Consider the following 14,569-nt stretch of genomic DNA (forward strand, 5'->3'; position numbering starts at 1 on the left):
TCCATGCCGGCGCCGTGCAACATGACGGAGCTCTACAACAGGCCTGCGCGGAAGGAGGTAGGCCCCTCCAGATCCCGGGCGCCTGCCAATCGGTTGCCCCCAATTGCGGACATGATGCCGTGGAGGCCCCCCCCGCCCCCGGAGTCTGATTTCCCCCAGCCCCCGCACCAGGATGGACACTGCGGCCGTGGGTCCGTTCCCGCCGGGTGGTACCAGGTTGGAACCATGCTAGCGGGAATTCGGCCAGTCGACCACGGAGAACTGCCGCAGGGGCCTCTTTCGTTGACCGCGCAGGCACGATTGGCGACGATTCTCCGGTTGTCGGAGAATCACGTCCCGGCGTCGGAGCGGCATGGTGGGAATTTTCCGCGTCACCGGCGATTCTCCGACCTGGTGCGGACTCTGAGAATCCCGGCCTATGTTCTTGTTTGTAGGGCAACGTGACAGAATCTGAACATTATGGTGCTGGTCACAAGCCTTTGGTTTTGCATCCTCAATCCTTTGATGTCTGACCTAATGGTGTGATTTGTTTTTAATGGGCCGATGACTTTAAAAAATATATATATATTTTTTTTGCTACTTTCCCTTAAAGAAGTCAACAAACAGCCTCCACCTTCTGGAAAATGCCTCCTCTACCCCTCTTATGGCGAAATTAATTTTTTCTAGGTGGAGGAATTCTGCCAAATTGCTCACCCATGCTCCCGCTTTTGGCGGCTCTGAGTCCCACCAGCACAACAAGATCCGTCTCCGGGCTACCGGAGGCAAAGACAAACACGACACGTCCAAAGCATATGGACATGGCTCGGCGGACTGCCTGCACACTGTCCACACATATCCTCCACCCATGGGAAAAAAGGACTCATCCTAGACCCTGTCACATGAGCCCTATACACCACCTTAAACTGTATGAGTCTCAAGGCGCGATTCTCCCAAAAATGTTCTAAGTTCATTTGTGGCAGGTTTTTCAGGGAGTTGAGTTTCCCACCGCTATTCAATGACACTTAGTCAATTCTTTAGGCCCTGGGGAGTTTCTCACCGGTATAGCCTAAAGTTAGAATTATTTTTTTTAGCACTATGTAGCTGAACTCTGAGATCGGCCACCGTTTTGAAAGGGTGCCCCGATCTCTATATGAGCTTGTGGATCCCCCGCCCATGGGCAATGTCACTCCCCATGCACGTGGACACCCTGCTATGCGGTCCCTGGAGGTTCCCCCTTTTTTTGAGCCCCCTTAGTGCAAACCCTTCCTTCTAGGGCCCCGCCAACCTCCCGGGGACAACTTTTTACCTGCCCTGCACTCCACCCTTCAAACCCCCCTCCACCCTCACTTCATGGGTATGGCCCCCTGACCCTTGGCAGTGCCACCCTGGCACTTGGGCACCCTTGCATTGGCACCCAGACAGCGCTCCTGCTGGCTTGGCAGTGCTATGCAGGCACCTTGGCAGTGCCGGGGTGGCAGTTTATGTCGACCAGCATTGACCGGCGCCCGGCTGCAGCCTCCTTGGGGAGGCTGAAGAATCGAGGGAGGCCGTTGGACCGAGCAGATAGGTCGTTAGTAGGTTTACGATCTACTTCCGCGAGTGTCATTCGGTCCCGCCCATTTGGGGTAGTGTTCTGACTCTTGGCGTCTCGGAGAATCCCGGCAGGCGGGAAGCCTGTCGGGAGGCTCGCTGCAGGCCTCCCCCAGCATTCTCCGGACGGTTTGCGCTCAATCGAAAGCACGTGCGGCCGAAGAATCTTAAGTCTTGCATGCGACGAAGACAAGTTTAAGGGCAGCACGGTAGCACAGTGGTTAGCACAGTTGCTTTACAGCTCCAGGTCCTAGGTTCAGTTCCGGCTTCTATCACTATATGTGCGGAGTCTGCACGTTCTCCCTGTGTCTGCATGGGTTTCCTCCGGGTGATCCGGTGTCCTCATACGGTCCAAAAATGTGCAGGATAGGTCGATTTGCCACGCTAAATTGCTCTTTGATTGGAAAAAAAAAAGAATTGGATACTCTAAATTTAAAAAAATGTATATATAACATAGTGGGATTAACATCTTTGCAGAGATTAACTTCCTGCATCTCATCCAGAGTGGTATTGTTGCCTTACCGTAGCAGTTTTCTTCGGGTTTAACTCTCCACATTCATCATCAAGACCTTCTATCTTCTCCCATTATTTTGTGAGGGAACAGACCTTTCAACTCGTCCCTTTCAGACCACCTTGCATTGATGAAAAGTTGTTGAGTAAGTAAAAGTCCTGGGGCTTCCTTGTACTATTTCAGGGATTTAAATGGCCCTCATTATTGTAGGTAACAAATGCCAGTCACTGCTGAATCTGCCATTTCATTAGACCAGTAAGAAGTCTTACAACACCAGGTTAAAGTCCAATAGGTTTGTTTCAAACACGAGCTTTCGGAGCACTGCTCCTTCCTCAGGTGAATGGAGAGGTATGTTCCAGAAACATTTATACAGACAAAGTCAAAGATGCCGGACAATGTTTGGAATGCGAGCATTTGCGGGTAATCAAATCATTACAGATCCAGAGAGACGGATAATCCCAGGCTAAAGAGGTGTGAATTGTCTCAAGCCAGGACAGTTGGTAGGATTGGACAGATGGTGGGGGGTGAATGTAATGCGACATGAATCCAAGATCCCGGTTGAGGCCGCACTCATGCATGCGGAATCTAGCTATACGTTTTTGCTCGGCAATTCTGCGTTGTCGCGTGTCCTGAAGACCGCCTTGGAGAACGCTTACCCGGAGATCAGAGGCTGAATGCCCTTGACTGCTGAAGTGTTCCCCAACTGGAAGGGAACATTCCTGCCTGGTGATTGTCGCACGATGCCCGTTCATTCGTTGTCGCAGCGTCTGCATGGTCTCGCCAATGTACCACGCTTCGGGACATTCTTTCCTGCAGCGTATGAGGTAGACGACATTGGTCGAGTCGCACGAGTAAGTGCCGCGTACCTGGTGGATGGTTTTTCCATGTGTAACGGGATATGGCGCTCGACTCATCGATCGCCACCACTGACAGAGTACCCTTCATCGTCCAGTACTTTCCTGGGGCGGAGAAACTACGACATCTTCTTCGCAGCCTTCAACACATCATCAATGAAGATGAACATCTTGCCAAGGTCATCCCCACACTCCCACTACTGGCCTTCAAACAACCGTGCAACCTCAAACAAACCATTGTTTGCAACAAATTACCCAACCTTCAGAACAGCGACCACGACACCACACAACCCTGCCAGGGCAATCTCTGCAAGACATGCCAGATCATCGACATAGATACCAGCATTACATGTGGAAACAACTTCCACCAGGTATGCGGCACATACTCGTGCGACTCGACCAATGTAGTCTACCTCATACGCTGCAGGAAAGGATGTCCCAAAGTGTGGTACATTGGCGAGACCATGCAGACGCTGCGACAACGAATGAACAGGCATCATGCGACAATTGGGGGCAGCAGGGTAGCATGGTGGTTAGCATAAATGCTTCACAGCTCCAGGGTCCCAGGTTCGATTCCCGGCTGGGTCACTGTCTGTGTGGAGTCTGCACGTCCTCCCCCTGTGTGCGTGGGTTTCCTCCGGGTGCTCCGGTTTCCTCCCACAGTCCAAAGATGTGCGGGTTAGGTGGATTGGCCATGCTAAATTGCCCGTAGTGTCCTAATAAAAGTAAGGTTAAGGGGGGGTTGTTGGGTTACGGGTATAGGGTGGATACGTGGGTTTGAGTAGGGTGATCATGGTTCGGCACAACATTGAGGGCCGAAGGGCCTGTTCTGTGCTGTACTGTTCTATGTTCTATGTTCTAATTACCAGGCAGGAATGTTCCCTTCCAGTCGGAGAACATTTACGCAGTCAAGGGCATTCAGCCTCTGATCTCCGGGTAAGCGTTCTCCAAGGCGGTCTTCGGGACACGCGACAACGCAGAATTGCCGAACAAAAACTTATAGCTAAGTTCCGCACGCATGAGTGCGGCCTCAACCGGGATCTTGGATTCATGTTGCATTACATTCACCCCCCCACCATCTGGCCTGGACTTGCAAAATCCTACCAACTGTCCTGGCTTGAGACAAGTCACCCTCTTTAACCTGGGATTATCCCTCTCTCTGGATCTGTAATGATTTGATTACCCTCAAATGCTCGCATTCCAAGCATTGTCTGGCATCTCTGACTTTGTCTATATAAATGTTTCTGGAACATACCTCTCCATTCACCTGAGGAAGGAGCAGTGCTCCGAAAGCTAGTGTTTGAAACAAACCTGTTGGAATTTAACCTGGTGATGTAAGACTTCTTACAGTGCTCACCCCAGTCCAATGCCGGCATCTCCACGTCATTTCATTAGATGAGTAAAGCCCACTTTTCATATCCTCAGAAAATAATAAAATTAGGTTATTGAGCATAGCTCATGATAGTTAAAAATCTCAAGTCATCCTTAACCTTTAAGAACACTTGCAGTAATTTCTGGGTTTGTTATTTTGCACTTTTTTGTAATTGTTTTTAGTTCTTTAATGCCAGTTACTTGCTTTATAAAATAGGCAAATTGTTACTTTTTCATCAGCTTGAATTCACTTCAGCACCTCTGTTAAATACATTCACACTGGATTAATTAAAGCTCTCTGCTGAATAGTTAATGCACGAATAAGATCAATGGAAATTGTTATGCACCATTGCGGAGCGAACCCAATGAATAAACCTCGCACCATAACACTGAGCTCCATCCTATGAAAATCTCCAGCAATACCACTGCAGATTATCCAATTCCGCTAACAAGTTGCCATTTTGCATCTTTGTATCCAGAAAGATCACGTTCGTTTTGTACTGGCTCCAACAAAATCTGATCTTCCATCTTTCAGGGGCTGGTTTAGCTCACTGGGCTAAATCGCTGGCTTTTAAAGCAGACCAAGCAGGACGATTCGATCCCCGTACCAGCCTCCCTGGACAGGCGCCGGAATGTGGCGACTAGGGGCTTTTCACAGTAACTTCATTTGAAGCCTACTTGTGACAATAAGCGATTTTCATTTCATTTTCATTTTTCATTTCATACATTATGATCATCAGGTCATTGTTTTCGATTAGGTTCTCCTGTCCTGAACAGTTTCCATTAAAAAAAAAACGCTTTCCATCACTGCAATAGGATTAGGGCGGCACGGTAGCACAGTAGTTAGCACTGTTGCTTCACAGCGCCAGGGACCCGGGTTTGATTCCCGGCTTGGGTCACTGTCTGTGCGGAGTCTGCATGTTCTCCCCGGGTCTGCGTAGGTTTCCTCCGGGTGCTCCGGTTTCCTCCCACAAGTCCCAAAAGACGTGTTTCTTTGATGAATTGGACATTCTGATTTCTCCCTCAGTGTACCTGAAATGGGCACCGGAGTGTGGTGACTAGGGGATTTTCACAGTAACTACATTGCAGTGTTAATGTAAGCCTTCGTGTGACCGTAATAAAGATTATTATTACTACTATTATTAATTCAAACGACCCCTTGTTCTTGTATTCTCCCGCTGGAAATCATGTTTCCTTTGTGTCTACCCAACCTAGATAACTTGCCAGCCTAAACATTGTCCAGCCTGGGACCTAATCACTGGTCACCCTTTCACTTTTGTAATCCAAAGTGATGGGACAATTATGTAGCCGTGTCTAAGAGTCACGAGTGGTCTTTGGTTCTGTAAGGGCTGCTTCTGGCGATGCTCTGTGCCAGGTGAGCAGTTTTGCTCTCTGGAAATGCAGCTCGCAGTAACAGCCTAAACACGTTCCAGCTCCTCCAGCCTCCGTCCGGTGGGCTCCAGCTCCTATCCAGTGCATCACCGAGCTGGGAGTGGAGCCTCGCAGGTGTTGTACCCTCTTTCTGCGTGTGCCAGACATGTTCAGTGGATTACAGCCTCGCCTCTGAGTTGGAAGGCTGCAGCCTCAAGTTCCTCTGTACTGAGGCTCCACTGCCTGAGGAGGCATCCCCCAGATGAGGTAGCAAATAGAGGTCATGCGCGCACCCTCCCAAGTGGATGCAAATGATAGCGTATATGTTGGCCTAAACATCACTCATTTGGAAATTTCTTTCAGTTGAGGAAACCACTTAAGAGTTGTTTAGTTTTCAATGAAAAATAATTTTTCTGGGTATTTGCCTATTAGTAGTTTCCAGTATTTTCCATTCACTGTGTACCCCTCCCTTTACAGGTCACCCATTACCACACATCCCCCTCCAGCTGGGAAGGTGGGATGGTCTGGATCTCAGACTTTCCCACGACAGCCATCAATGTCCCTCCACGACCAGCTGTCGCGTGCAATTCAGGTGGGTTCCGCTGGACAGTGGCCCTTCTGGATTTATCCAGCTGGTAGGAAATAAATTATTTCACAATTGCCCGGCACACCACTTGAGTGGCCTAGCCAAGAAAGCATAGTCCTCTCCTATCTGTGGAAACCCCCAACGTTTCTCAGTTGGGTAACTGCGTGAAGGAATTTTTTTTTAAAGTTCAAGCTTCAGGTAATGTGTAAACAAGATGCTATCAAATTAGGTGTGTGCCCAGACATGCTATCTTATTACTTTGTATAACGCATCTTGATTCTTTTTTTTTAGATCAAAGTATTGTTGACGTTTTGGATCAATGACTTTTGTCATGAGCAAGAGATTACCAACCTGGAACGTTAACCCTTATCTTGCTCTGAGTATTTGTAGTATTTTATTTTTACAAATTTCTAGCATCTGCAGTATTTTGCATTTTATTGATAATTCTGTGATAGAGCTGGGCATTTGAATGTGCACAATGATTCTTTCTTTTGAACTGTCCAGTACAAAGCTTTGTTTATTTTTGACACCTATTCTTATCGAGTTGAACTGACTATGTAACAGCTGTAGGGTGATTTGTATGGGGGGGTCCAGTGTCTGGCATCTATTTGAGTCTGCGGTGAATTAATTTCACAGATTCATTTGCAGAAACCAGAATGTGGAGACTGTGCATTCCCCCCCCTTTCTTTCTCTCCCCTTCTAAAGGTGATGATACCAGGATGAGTGCCAGCCACGTTTCCCCCCGTTCATTGCCCGCACGCGTATGGTTCAAGACCAGCCAGTTGTAGGGAATCACAGTCCAACTTATCTGACATCCCTCCACCTTTGTCAATTTTCCACTGGGGATCAATTTGTATGAAGGAAAGAAATTTGCTGGGAAATGAACAAGGAGTGGTACAAATTAGATGGGTCTTTCAACGAGCTAGCACAGGCACAATGGGCTAAATGGCCTCCTTCAGTGTTGCAAGATATATGATTTTATGATTGTGAGCAAGGGGAAATGAGAGGTGCTTCCATTTGCCAGTCTGACCAAAACTGTGTGTGATCCAGTGGCCAATTTGTGCTCGAGTGAGAATACAACGCGGCTGGGAGATCCCGGTGAAGACTCCCGCAGGCTTCCCGGTAGCCTTCGTGCCTTACGGAATATAGCCAAGTCCCACGAGGTATCAGAATTGAAACGCTGCTCAAAAGGGGTGGGACCAAACAAAGCTCGCTAAAGTATGTCTTAAACCTACTTAAGGCCTTCCTACTTGGGATCTGCCAGCCTCTCTCGATCTACCGGCCATCCCACGGACGCCACAGCTGGGCCGATCAGTACTGGTCCACAAGACCATGGACCAGTGATGCACTATCAATTCACGATGAAACGAGAGTAGAGAGTAATCGAGGCTTTATTACCCAGAGATGTGGGGTGGAATTCTCCGCTCCCGCGAAAAATCGGGAAGGCCGTCGTGAACGCGGCTGAGTTTCACGACGGCCTCGGAGGCCGCTCCTCTCACCTTATTCACCCCCACCAGAGGGGCTGGGAGCGGCCCTCCGTAACTCTCGGACGCCGGGCCTTGACGCTTGCGTCTAAGTGACGTCAGCTGCGCATGCGCGGTTGCCGTCTTCCCCTCCGCTGCAAGACGTGGCGGCTTGATCTTGTGGGGTGGCGGAGGGGAAAGAGTGCGTCCCTTTGAGACGCCAGCCCGAAGATCGGTGGGCACCGATTGCGGGCCAGTCCCCTCCAGAGCACGGCCGTGGTGCTCACTCCCCTCTCCGCCCCCAACAAGCTTCAAACCAGCGTTTGGCACCATGTTCACAACGGCAGCAACCAGGTGTGGTTGCCGCCGTCGTGAACCGGTCGCGAACGGCAGGCCGCTCGGCCCATCCGGGTCAGAGAATCGCCGGTCGGTGTGAAAACGGCGAGCGGCGATTCTTCCGAGCGGGGGGGGCGTGTCGTGAGTCGCCCGGCCCTCCCGTGATTCTCCCACCCGGCGTGGGGAGCGGAGAATCACGCCTGTGGAGCCTCCTGCAGCAGCTGACGAAATGGCTGCAGCTCAGAGAGCCCACGCATTTATACTCCGCCTACTGGGTGGAGCCAGCAGGCAGGGATCTACCCCCGTACCTGTAGTACAGGAGCCTTACCATAATACCCATGTGTACAATATAATACAACAGTGGTGACTACCACATTCACCCCGTTTAAAAAAAAAAGAGTCCAGCGGGGGTGGTGGAAACTATTTACATACAGGTTGTTGGGAACTATTTACATACAGGTTGTTGAAAACTATTTACATACAGGTTGTTGGGAACTATTTACATACAGGTTGTTGGAAACTATTTACATACAGGTTGTTGAAAACTATTTACATACAGGTTGGTAAAAATGTTTTGAAAGAGTCCACAAATTTAGACGGTCAGGCGCCTTGCTCCGCCGTTGCAAGCGCCGCAGGTGTGGTGTTGAAGCCGGCGTTGGTTCGGTCATCGGTGACTCCGGGAGCGTGTCAACCTCCTCTTCATCCACGGGTGGGACCAAGGGGAGGATGGATTGTCCTGGAGCGGGGGCTGTGGTGGGGTGCGCCGTGGAAGTGAGGGTAGTGCCGGGGCAGGGGGGGGGGGGGGGGAGGGGGGTGTGTGGGGACGCAGCTGGTGCCAGGTCCCGAAGGGAGACTGTGTCTTGGCGGCCGTCGGGGTACCCTACGTAGGCGTACTGCGGGTTCGCGAGGAGTTGCTGTACCCTCTCAACCAACAGGTCCGCCTTGTGTAGCTGCACGTGCTTACAGAGGAGAACGGGTCCTTGAGCTGCCAGCCATGTTGGGAGCGAAACCATGGAGGTGGACTTCCTAGGGAAGGCAAAGAGGCGTTCATGGGGAGTTTCATTAGTCACAGTGCACAGGAGCGACTAAATGGAGTGAAGGGCGTCGGGGAGGACCTCCTGCCAAAGGGAAGCTGGAAGTTTTCTGGACCATAGGGCCAGCTGGACGGCCCTCCAGACCGTCCCATTCTCCCGCTCCACCTGCCCGTTTCCCCAGGGGTTGTAGCTGGTCGTCCTGCTCGAGGCAATGCCCCTGTTGAGCAGGTACTGGCGCAGTTCATTGCTCACAAATGAGGATCCCGGGTCGCTGTGGACGTAGGCGGGGAAACCGAACAGAGCGAAGATGGGGTTAAGGGCTTTGATGACGGTGGCAGACGTCATGTTGGTGCATGGGACGGCGAAGGGAAATCTCGAGTACTCGTCGACCACATTGAGAAAATACATGTTGTGGTCGGTGGAGGAGAGGGGCCCTTTGAAGTCCACACTGAGGCATTCAAAGAGGCGGGAGGCCTTCACCAGGCGCGCACGGTCTGGCCGGTAGAAGTGCAGTTTACACTCCGTGCAGACCTGGCAGTTTCTGGTGATAGCCCTGACTTCCTCCATGGAGTAGGGCAGATTACGGGCCTTTATGAAGTGGTAAAAGCGGGTGACCCCTGGGTGGCGGAGTCGGTCCACTTGTGCGGTGGCACATGTGCCTCGGGATAGGGCATCGGGGGGCTTGTTGAGCTTACTGGGGCGATACAAAATCTCGTAATTGTAGGTGGAGAGCTCGATCCTCCACCTCAAGATTTTATCATTTTTGATCTTACCCTCTGTTGTTAAACATGAAGGCAATCGACCGTTGGTCAGTGAGGAGAGTGAATCTCCTGCCGGCAAGGTAATGCCTCCAATGTCGCACAGCTTCTACAATGGTTTGGGCCTCCTTTCCGACTGAGGTGTCCCGAACGTCGGAGGTATGGAGGGTGTGGGAAAAGAATGCCACGGGCCTGCCCGCCTGGTTGAGGGTGGCGGCCAGAGTGATGTCTGATGCATCGCTCTCGACTTGGAATGGTAACGTCTCATCAACCGCGTGCACCGCGACCTTGGCGATGTCGGCCTTTATACGGTTGAAGGCCTGGTGAGCCTCGGCCGTCAGTGGGAAAGTGGTGGAGTGAATGAGTGGGCGGGCCTTGTCCGCATAGTTTGGGACCCACTGGGCATAGTACGAGAAGAACCCCAGGCATGGGGTTAGGCAGAGGGGGAGTTCCATGAGGGGGTACATGCGATCGGGGTCGGGCCCTAGAACTCCGTCTGGACCACATAGCCGAGGATGGCTAATCGGTCCGTGCTGAACACACACTTCACCTTGTAGGTTAGGTTAAGGAGTTTGGTGGTGTGGAGGAATTTGGAAAGGTTAGCGTCGTTTGGAAAAGGTCATGGCTGCAGATGGTGACGTTATCCAGGTACGGGAAAGTGGGCCGCAGTCCGTACCGGTCAACCAGTCGGTCCATTTCCCGTTGGAAGACCGAGACCCCGTTAGTGACGCCAAAGTGAACCCTAAGGAAATGGTAAAGGCAGCCGTCCGCTTCAAATGCGGAGTACTGGCGGTCCGCCTTGCGGATGGGGAGCTGGTGTAAGGCAGATTTCAGGTCCACTGTCAAGAAGACCCGGTACTGTGCAATCTGATTGACCATATCAGATATGCGAGGGAGGGGTACGCGTCGAGCTGCGTGTACCGATTGATAGTCTGACTGTAGTCAACGACCATCCTGTTTTTCTCCCCAGTTTTTACCACTACCACTTGGGCTCCCCAGGGGCTGTTGCTGGCCTCGATAATACCTTCCCGTAGCAGCCGCTGGACCTCCGACCTGATAAAGGTCCTGTCCTAGGGCACTGTACCGTCTGCTCCTGGTGGTGACGGGTTTGCAATCCGGGGTGAGGTTCGCAAACAGGGAAGGTGGGTCGAGCTTAAGGGTTGTGAGGCCGCATACAGTAAGGCGTGGTAGGGGCCCGCCAAATTTAAAGGTTAGGCTCTGGAGGTTGCACTGGAAGTCCAGGCCGTGTAGCAAGGCAGCGCCGAGATTGGGGTGGACGTAGAGGTGGAAGCCGCTGAACCCAACGCCCTGGATGGTGAGGGTGGCGGTGCAGTACCCCCGGATCACCACGGAGTGGGATCCGGAGGCCAGGGAGATTCTCTGGTTGGTGAGGTGGACCGTGAGGGAGCAGCACCTTACCGTATTGGGGTGGATGAAGCTCTGTGCTCCCGGAGTCCAGAAGGCAGGAAACCTTGTGTCCGTCGATCTTCACCGTCGTCAACGAGGTTGTGAGGTTGTGCAGTCGTGTCTGGTCGATCGTAACGGAGGCCAGGTGTGGCTGGTCGGCGGCGGTTGCTGGCGATGAGCGGCCCGATGAGGTGTCCGACGAGCATGGGTCCCGAGACGGGCAAGATGGCGGCGCCCACGAGCCGCACGTGTTAAGGGGAGCAAGATGGAGGCACCCACGGGCCGCACGAGGTCTGTGGCAAGGAAGATGGCAGCTCCCATGGGTCCACATGGGGGGTGCCGGGGCAACAGCGGCGACCGAGCGGGCCTGGCACACAGCAGCAAAATGTCCTTTCTTATCGCAGGCCTTGCAGAGCGCGCTCCGCACCGGGCAGCGTTGTCGGGGGTGCTTTGACTGTCCGCAGAACTAGCACTTGGGTCCCCCCAGGGTTGTGTGGTTGCCGCATGGCGCAGGCCTGGGGTTGGCTGGGGGCAGTCGCTGATGGGGTGCACGGTAGGGCGTTCGCTGGCGGGGTCCACTATGTCCAGAAGGGGTGGGCTGCGCGGTCCGGGGCATACGCTTGAATATTGCGTGAGGCAACTATGAGCGAGAGCGCTAGTTTCTTGATCGCCGTGAGGTCGAGGGTAGCCCCTTCCAAGAGTCGCTGGCGGATGTAGGCCGACTCTATGCCTGTAACGAACGCATCTCTAAGTAGCAAGTCCAAATGTTCAGCAGCTGAAACGGCCTGGCAATCGCAGTCTCTCACTAGAAGTTGCAGGGCATGCCAGAAATCCTGAACAGACTCACCGGGGAGTTGATGCCGCGTGGAGAGGAGGCGCCTGCCGTAGATCTTGTTGGTCTGTTGCGTGTAGTTCTCAGTCACGCCATGGCCTCAGCGTATGTCGGCGCGTCCCGGATGAGGGGGAAGATGTCCGAGCTGAGCCGCGTGTAGAGGATCTGGAGCTTCTGTGCCTCTGAGGCGGGGTCAGTCACAGATCCTACGTATGCCTCGAAGCAAGCTAGCCAATGTGTGACGGCTGACTTGGCGTTGTTTGCTTGAGGGTGTAGCTGCAGGCGATCAGGCTTGATGCAGAGATCCATCGTTTTAAAATCTCTGCGTAATAAAGCCTCGATTACTCTCTACTCTCGTCTCGTAATTGATAGTGCATCAATTGATTATCAATTACGATACGAGAGTATAGACTAATCGAGGCTTTATTACGCAGAGATGTGGAGCTTCCCGCAGCTGCTGCTGAAATGGCTGCAGCTCGGAGAGCCCACACATTTATACTCGCAGGGATCTACCCCAGTACCTGTAGTACAGGCGCCTTACCGTAATACCCTCGTATGCAGTATATAATGCAACAGTGGTGACTACCACAACCAGGCGGAACAGCACCTGGAGATGGCTCTCCCGGCCATTGGAGGCCCCTGGGAGGTCAGGCATAGTGCAGGGTGGCCCCCTGGATCTCTCCATGGAACGTGGGAACCTTGGCACTGCCACCCTGGCACAGCTATGGTGCTTGGGTGGCACTGCCAAACTGGCAATAGCACTGCCAGTGGCAGTGCAAGGGTGGCCACATGGCAAGGTGACTGCCAAGGATTAGGGCATGAGGGGGCTATGCCCATGAAAGCAGGGTAGGGGGGGGTTTGAAGGGTGGGGGGGGGGGTGCAGGGCAGGTAACTGAGGACCTCTGGGAGGTTGCTGTAAGGAGATGCTGTAAGGAAGCTTGTGGGCGGGGGGGGCTGAAGAGGGGGTCCCAGGGACCCCATAGTGGGGTGTCGTCACTTGGTGGGTTTGGGGTGTTGTGCCCATGTATGTGGGGCATTGACATCTCCCATGGATGGAGGTGTGAGGGACCCACAAGCTCACTTGGAGATCAGGGTGCCGTTTCAAAATGGCAGCCTGAACTGAGTTCAGCACTCCACTGCTGAAAAAATTGTGCGTGCGCTAAACCGCCGAGATACTCCCCAGGGCCAAAAAAGTGACTAAATATCACTGGATAGCAGTGGGGAACTCGCCGGCAGAGCTGGAGGGAAACTCCCCGAAAAACCCGACACAAATTAACTTCGTAATTTTCCATTGAATTCTGCCCTGAGTCTAGTTGTAATTCAGCCCAATACAAGGGTTGAGTCTGGGATCTTGTGGCTGAATATTATGTGCGTGCTGTGTTCAGCAGAGATAATTCTTGTGGAAGCAAGTGAGGAAAGCAAATCTCAAATGGCTGCTTTTATGTAAGATATTGGGACTTGCAACCTCTGGTTTGTGATGCTGGGCTATTCTGGCAATAGTCATTAATTGCCTCGGATGAAATGATTTTTTTTTTAAATTGCAAGATGCAGGTGGGCTGAAATGACAATTTGCCTTCTGCACGAGTTGGAAGTTATCTTTTTTCCACTCAGCATCCCATTTAATTGCAAATCAACTGCGTACAATTCTACAGACTTTATTATCGAGCATCGGTGACAATAGTAACAAAGAGCTAACGATTTATTTTTTTTAACCCTCACATTTTTGTTTACCCTTGTTGGTCAAGGAGAAACTTAGCAATGTGGGCGTTCGGTACTTTGGCAAAGGCTGAGAATACACGGTTTCTGGGGGAGATCCAGGTACTTTTACTGCCAACAGCACAGCTGACTGCACCACACAGTATACTACTTTCTGTATGCTGTTGTCCATTTGTATCTGAATTAAAGGGATTAGGAGGCTAAAACCAGGGTGACTTCTTCCCTATTGAGATTGATTTTCTATTCCAAATTGTTCCATTCCTTTGTTCCCACAGGTTTGGATTTCTTTATCGCGGTAACAGTGCCAAAGCACCATCAGCAACCAAAACCTCAGTCGAAGCCTGGGAAACCATTGACCCCAAGGAAGTGAACTTGCATGCGGAATGTTCACAAACCAAAGAATAAAACTGAGAGAAAATATATCTGTATATATTCTTTTAATATATATTTAACTTGACTGACTTGCTGCTTTTTAAGTACACAGAATTTAGTTTAATTTCATAAATATTAACAGGAATTGACATTTAAAAAAATTATTTTGTGCAATTGTAAAGAATTCAGGTTTTCAAAACTATTTTTAAATAAAGCTTTATTTATAAAAAAAAACAACTCTAGTATTCCTTCAGTAAAAGCCTCGTTGGATCTCATTACATTCAAGTCTTCCAGTCATCTACTTGCTTGTTATCTCTTGATACATGATGCACAATTTAGTTACCAGTACTGGGCTGCAGAAGGTGCCAATTTTGGGTTATTTCCCATTT

The 14,569-nt window shown here is 51.3% G+C and overlaps 1 protein-coding gene across 5 annotated transcripts in view; it reads left to right on the forward strand.

Moving 5' to 3' along the window:
• The window catches only part of LOC119974880 (Rab interacting lysosomal protein), a 62,866-nt gene extending 48,638 nt beyond the window's left edge, over positions 1 to 14,228 (forward strand). For 4 of the 5 annotated variants that reach the window (XM_038814203.1, XM_038814206.1, XM_038814204.1 and 1 more), the window contains 2 exons: positions 6,154 to 6,268; positions 14,084 to 14,228. In XM_038814203.1, the coding sequence (XP_038670131.1) occupies positions 6,154 to 6,268; positions 14,084 to 14,107 (139 nt within the window). In that variant the 3' untranslated portion in view covers positions 14,108 to 14,228. The remainder of the gene's footprint in view (positions 1 to 6,153; positions 6,269 to 14,083) is intronic. The other variant, XM_038814207.1, reaches the window with a different exon arrangement.
• Positions 14,229 to 14,569: the final 341 nt, after the last annotated feature.

Source organism: Scyliorhinus canicula, chromosome 12 (assembly GCF_902713615.1).
Source record: "Scyliorhinus canicula chromosome 12, sScyCan1.1, whole genome shotgun sequence".
NCBI lineage: Eukaryota > Metazoa > Chordata > Chondrichthyes > Carcharhiniformes > Scyliorhinidae > Scyliorhinus > Scyliorhinus canicula.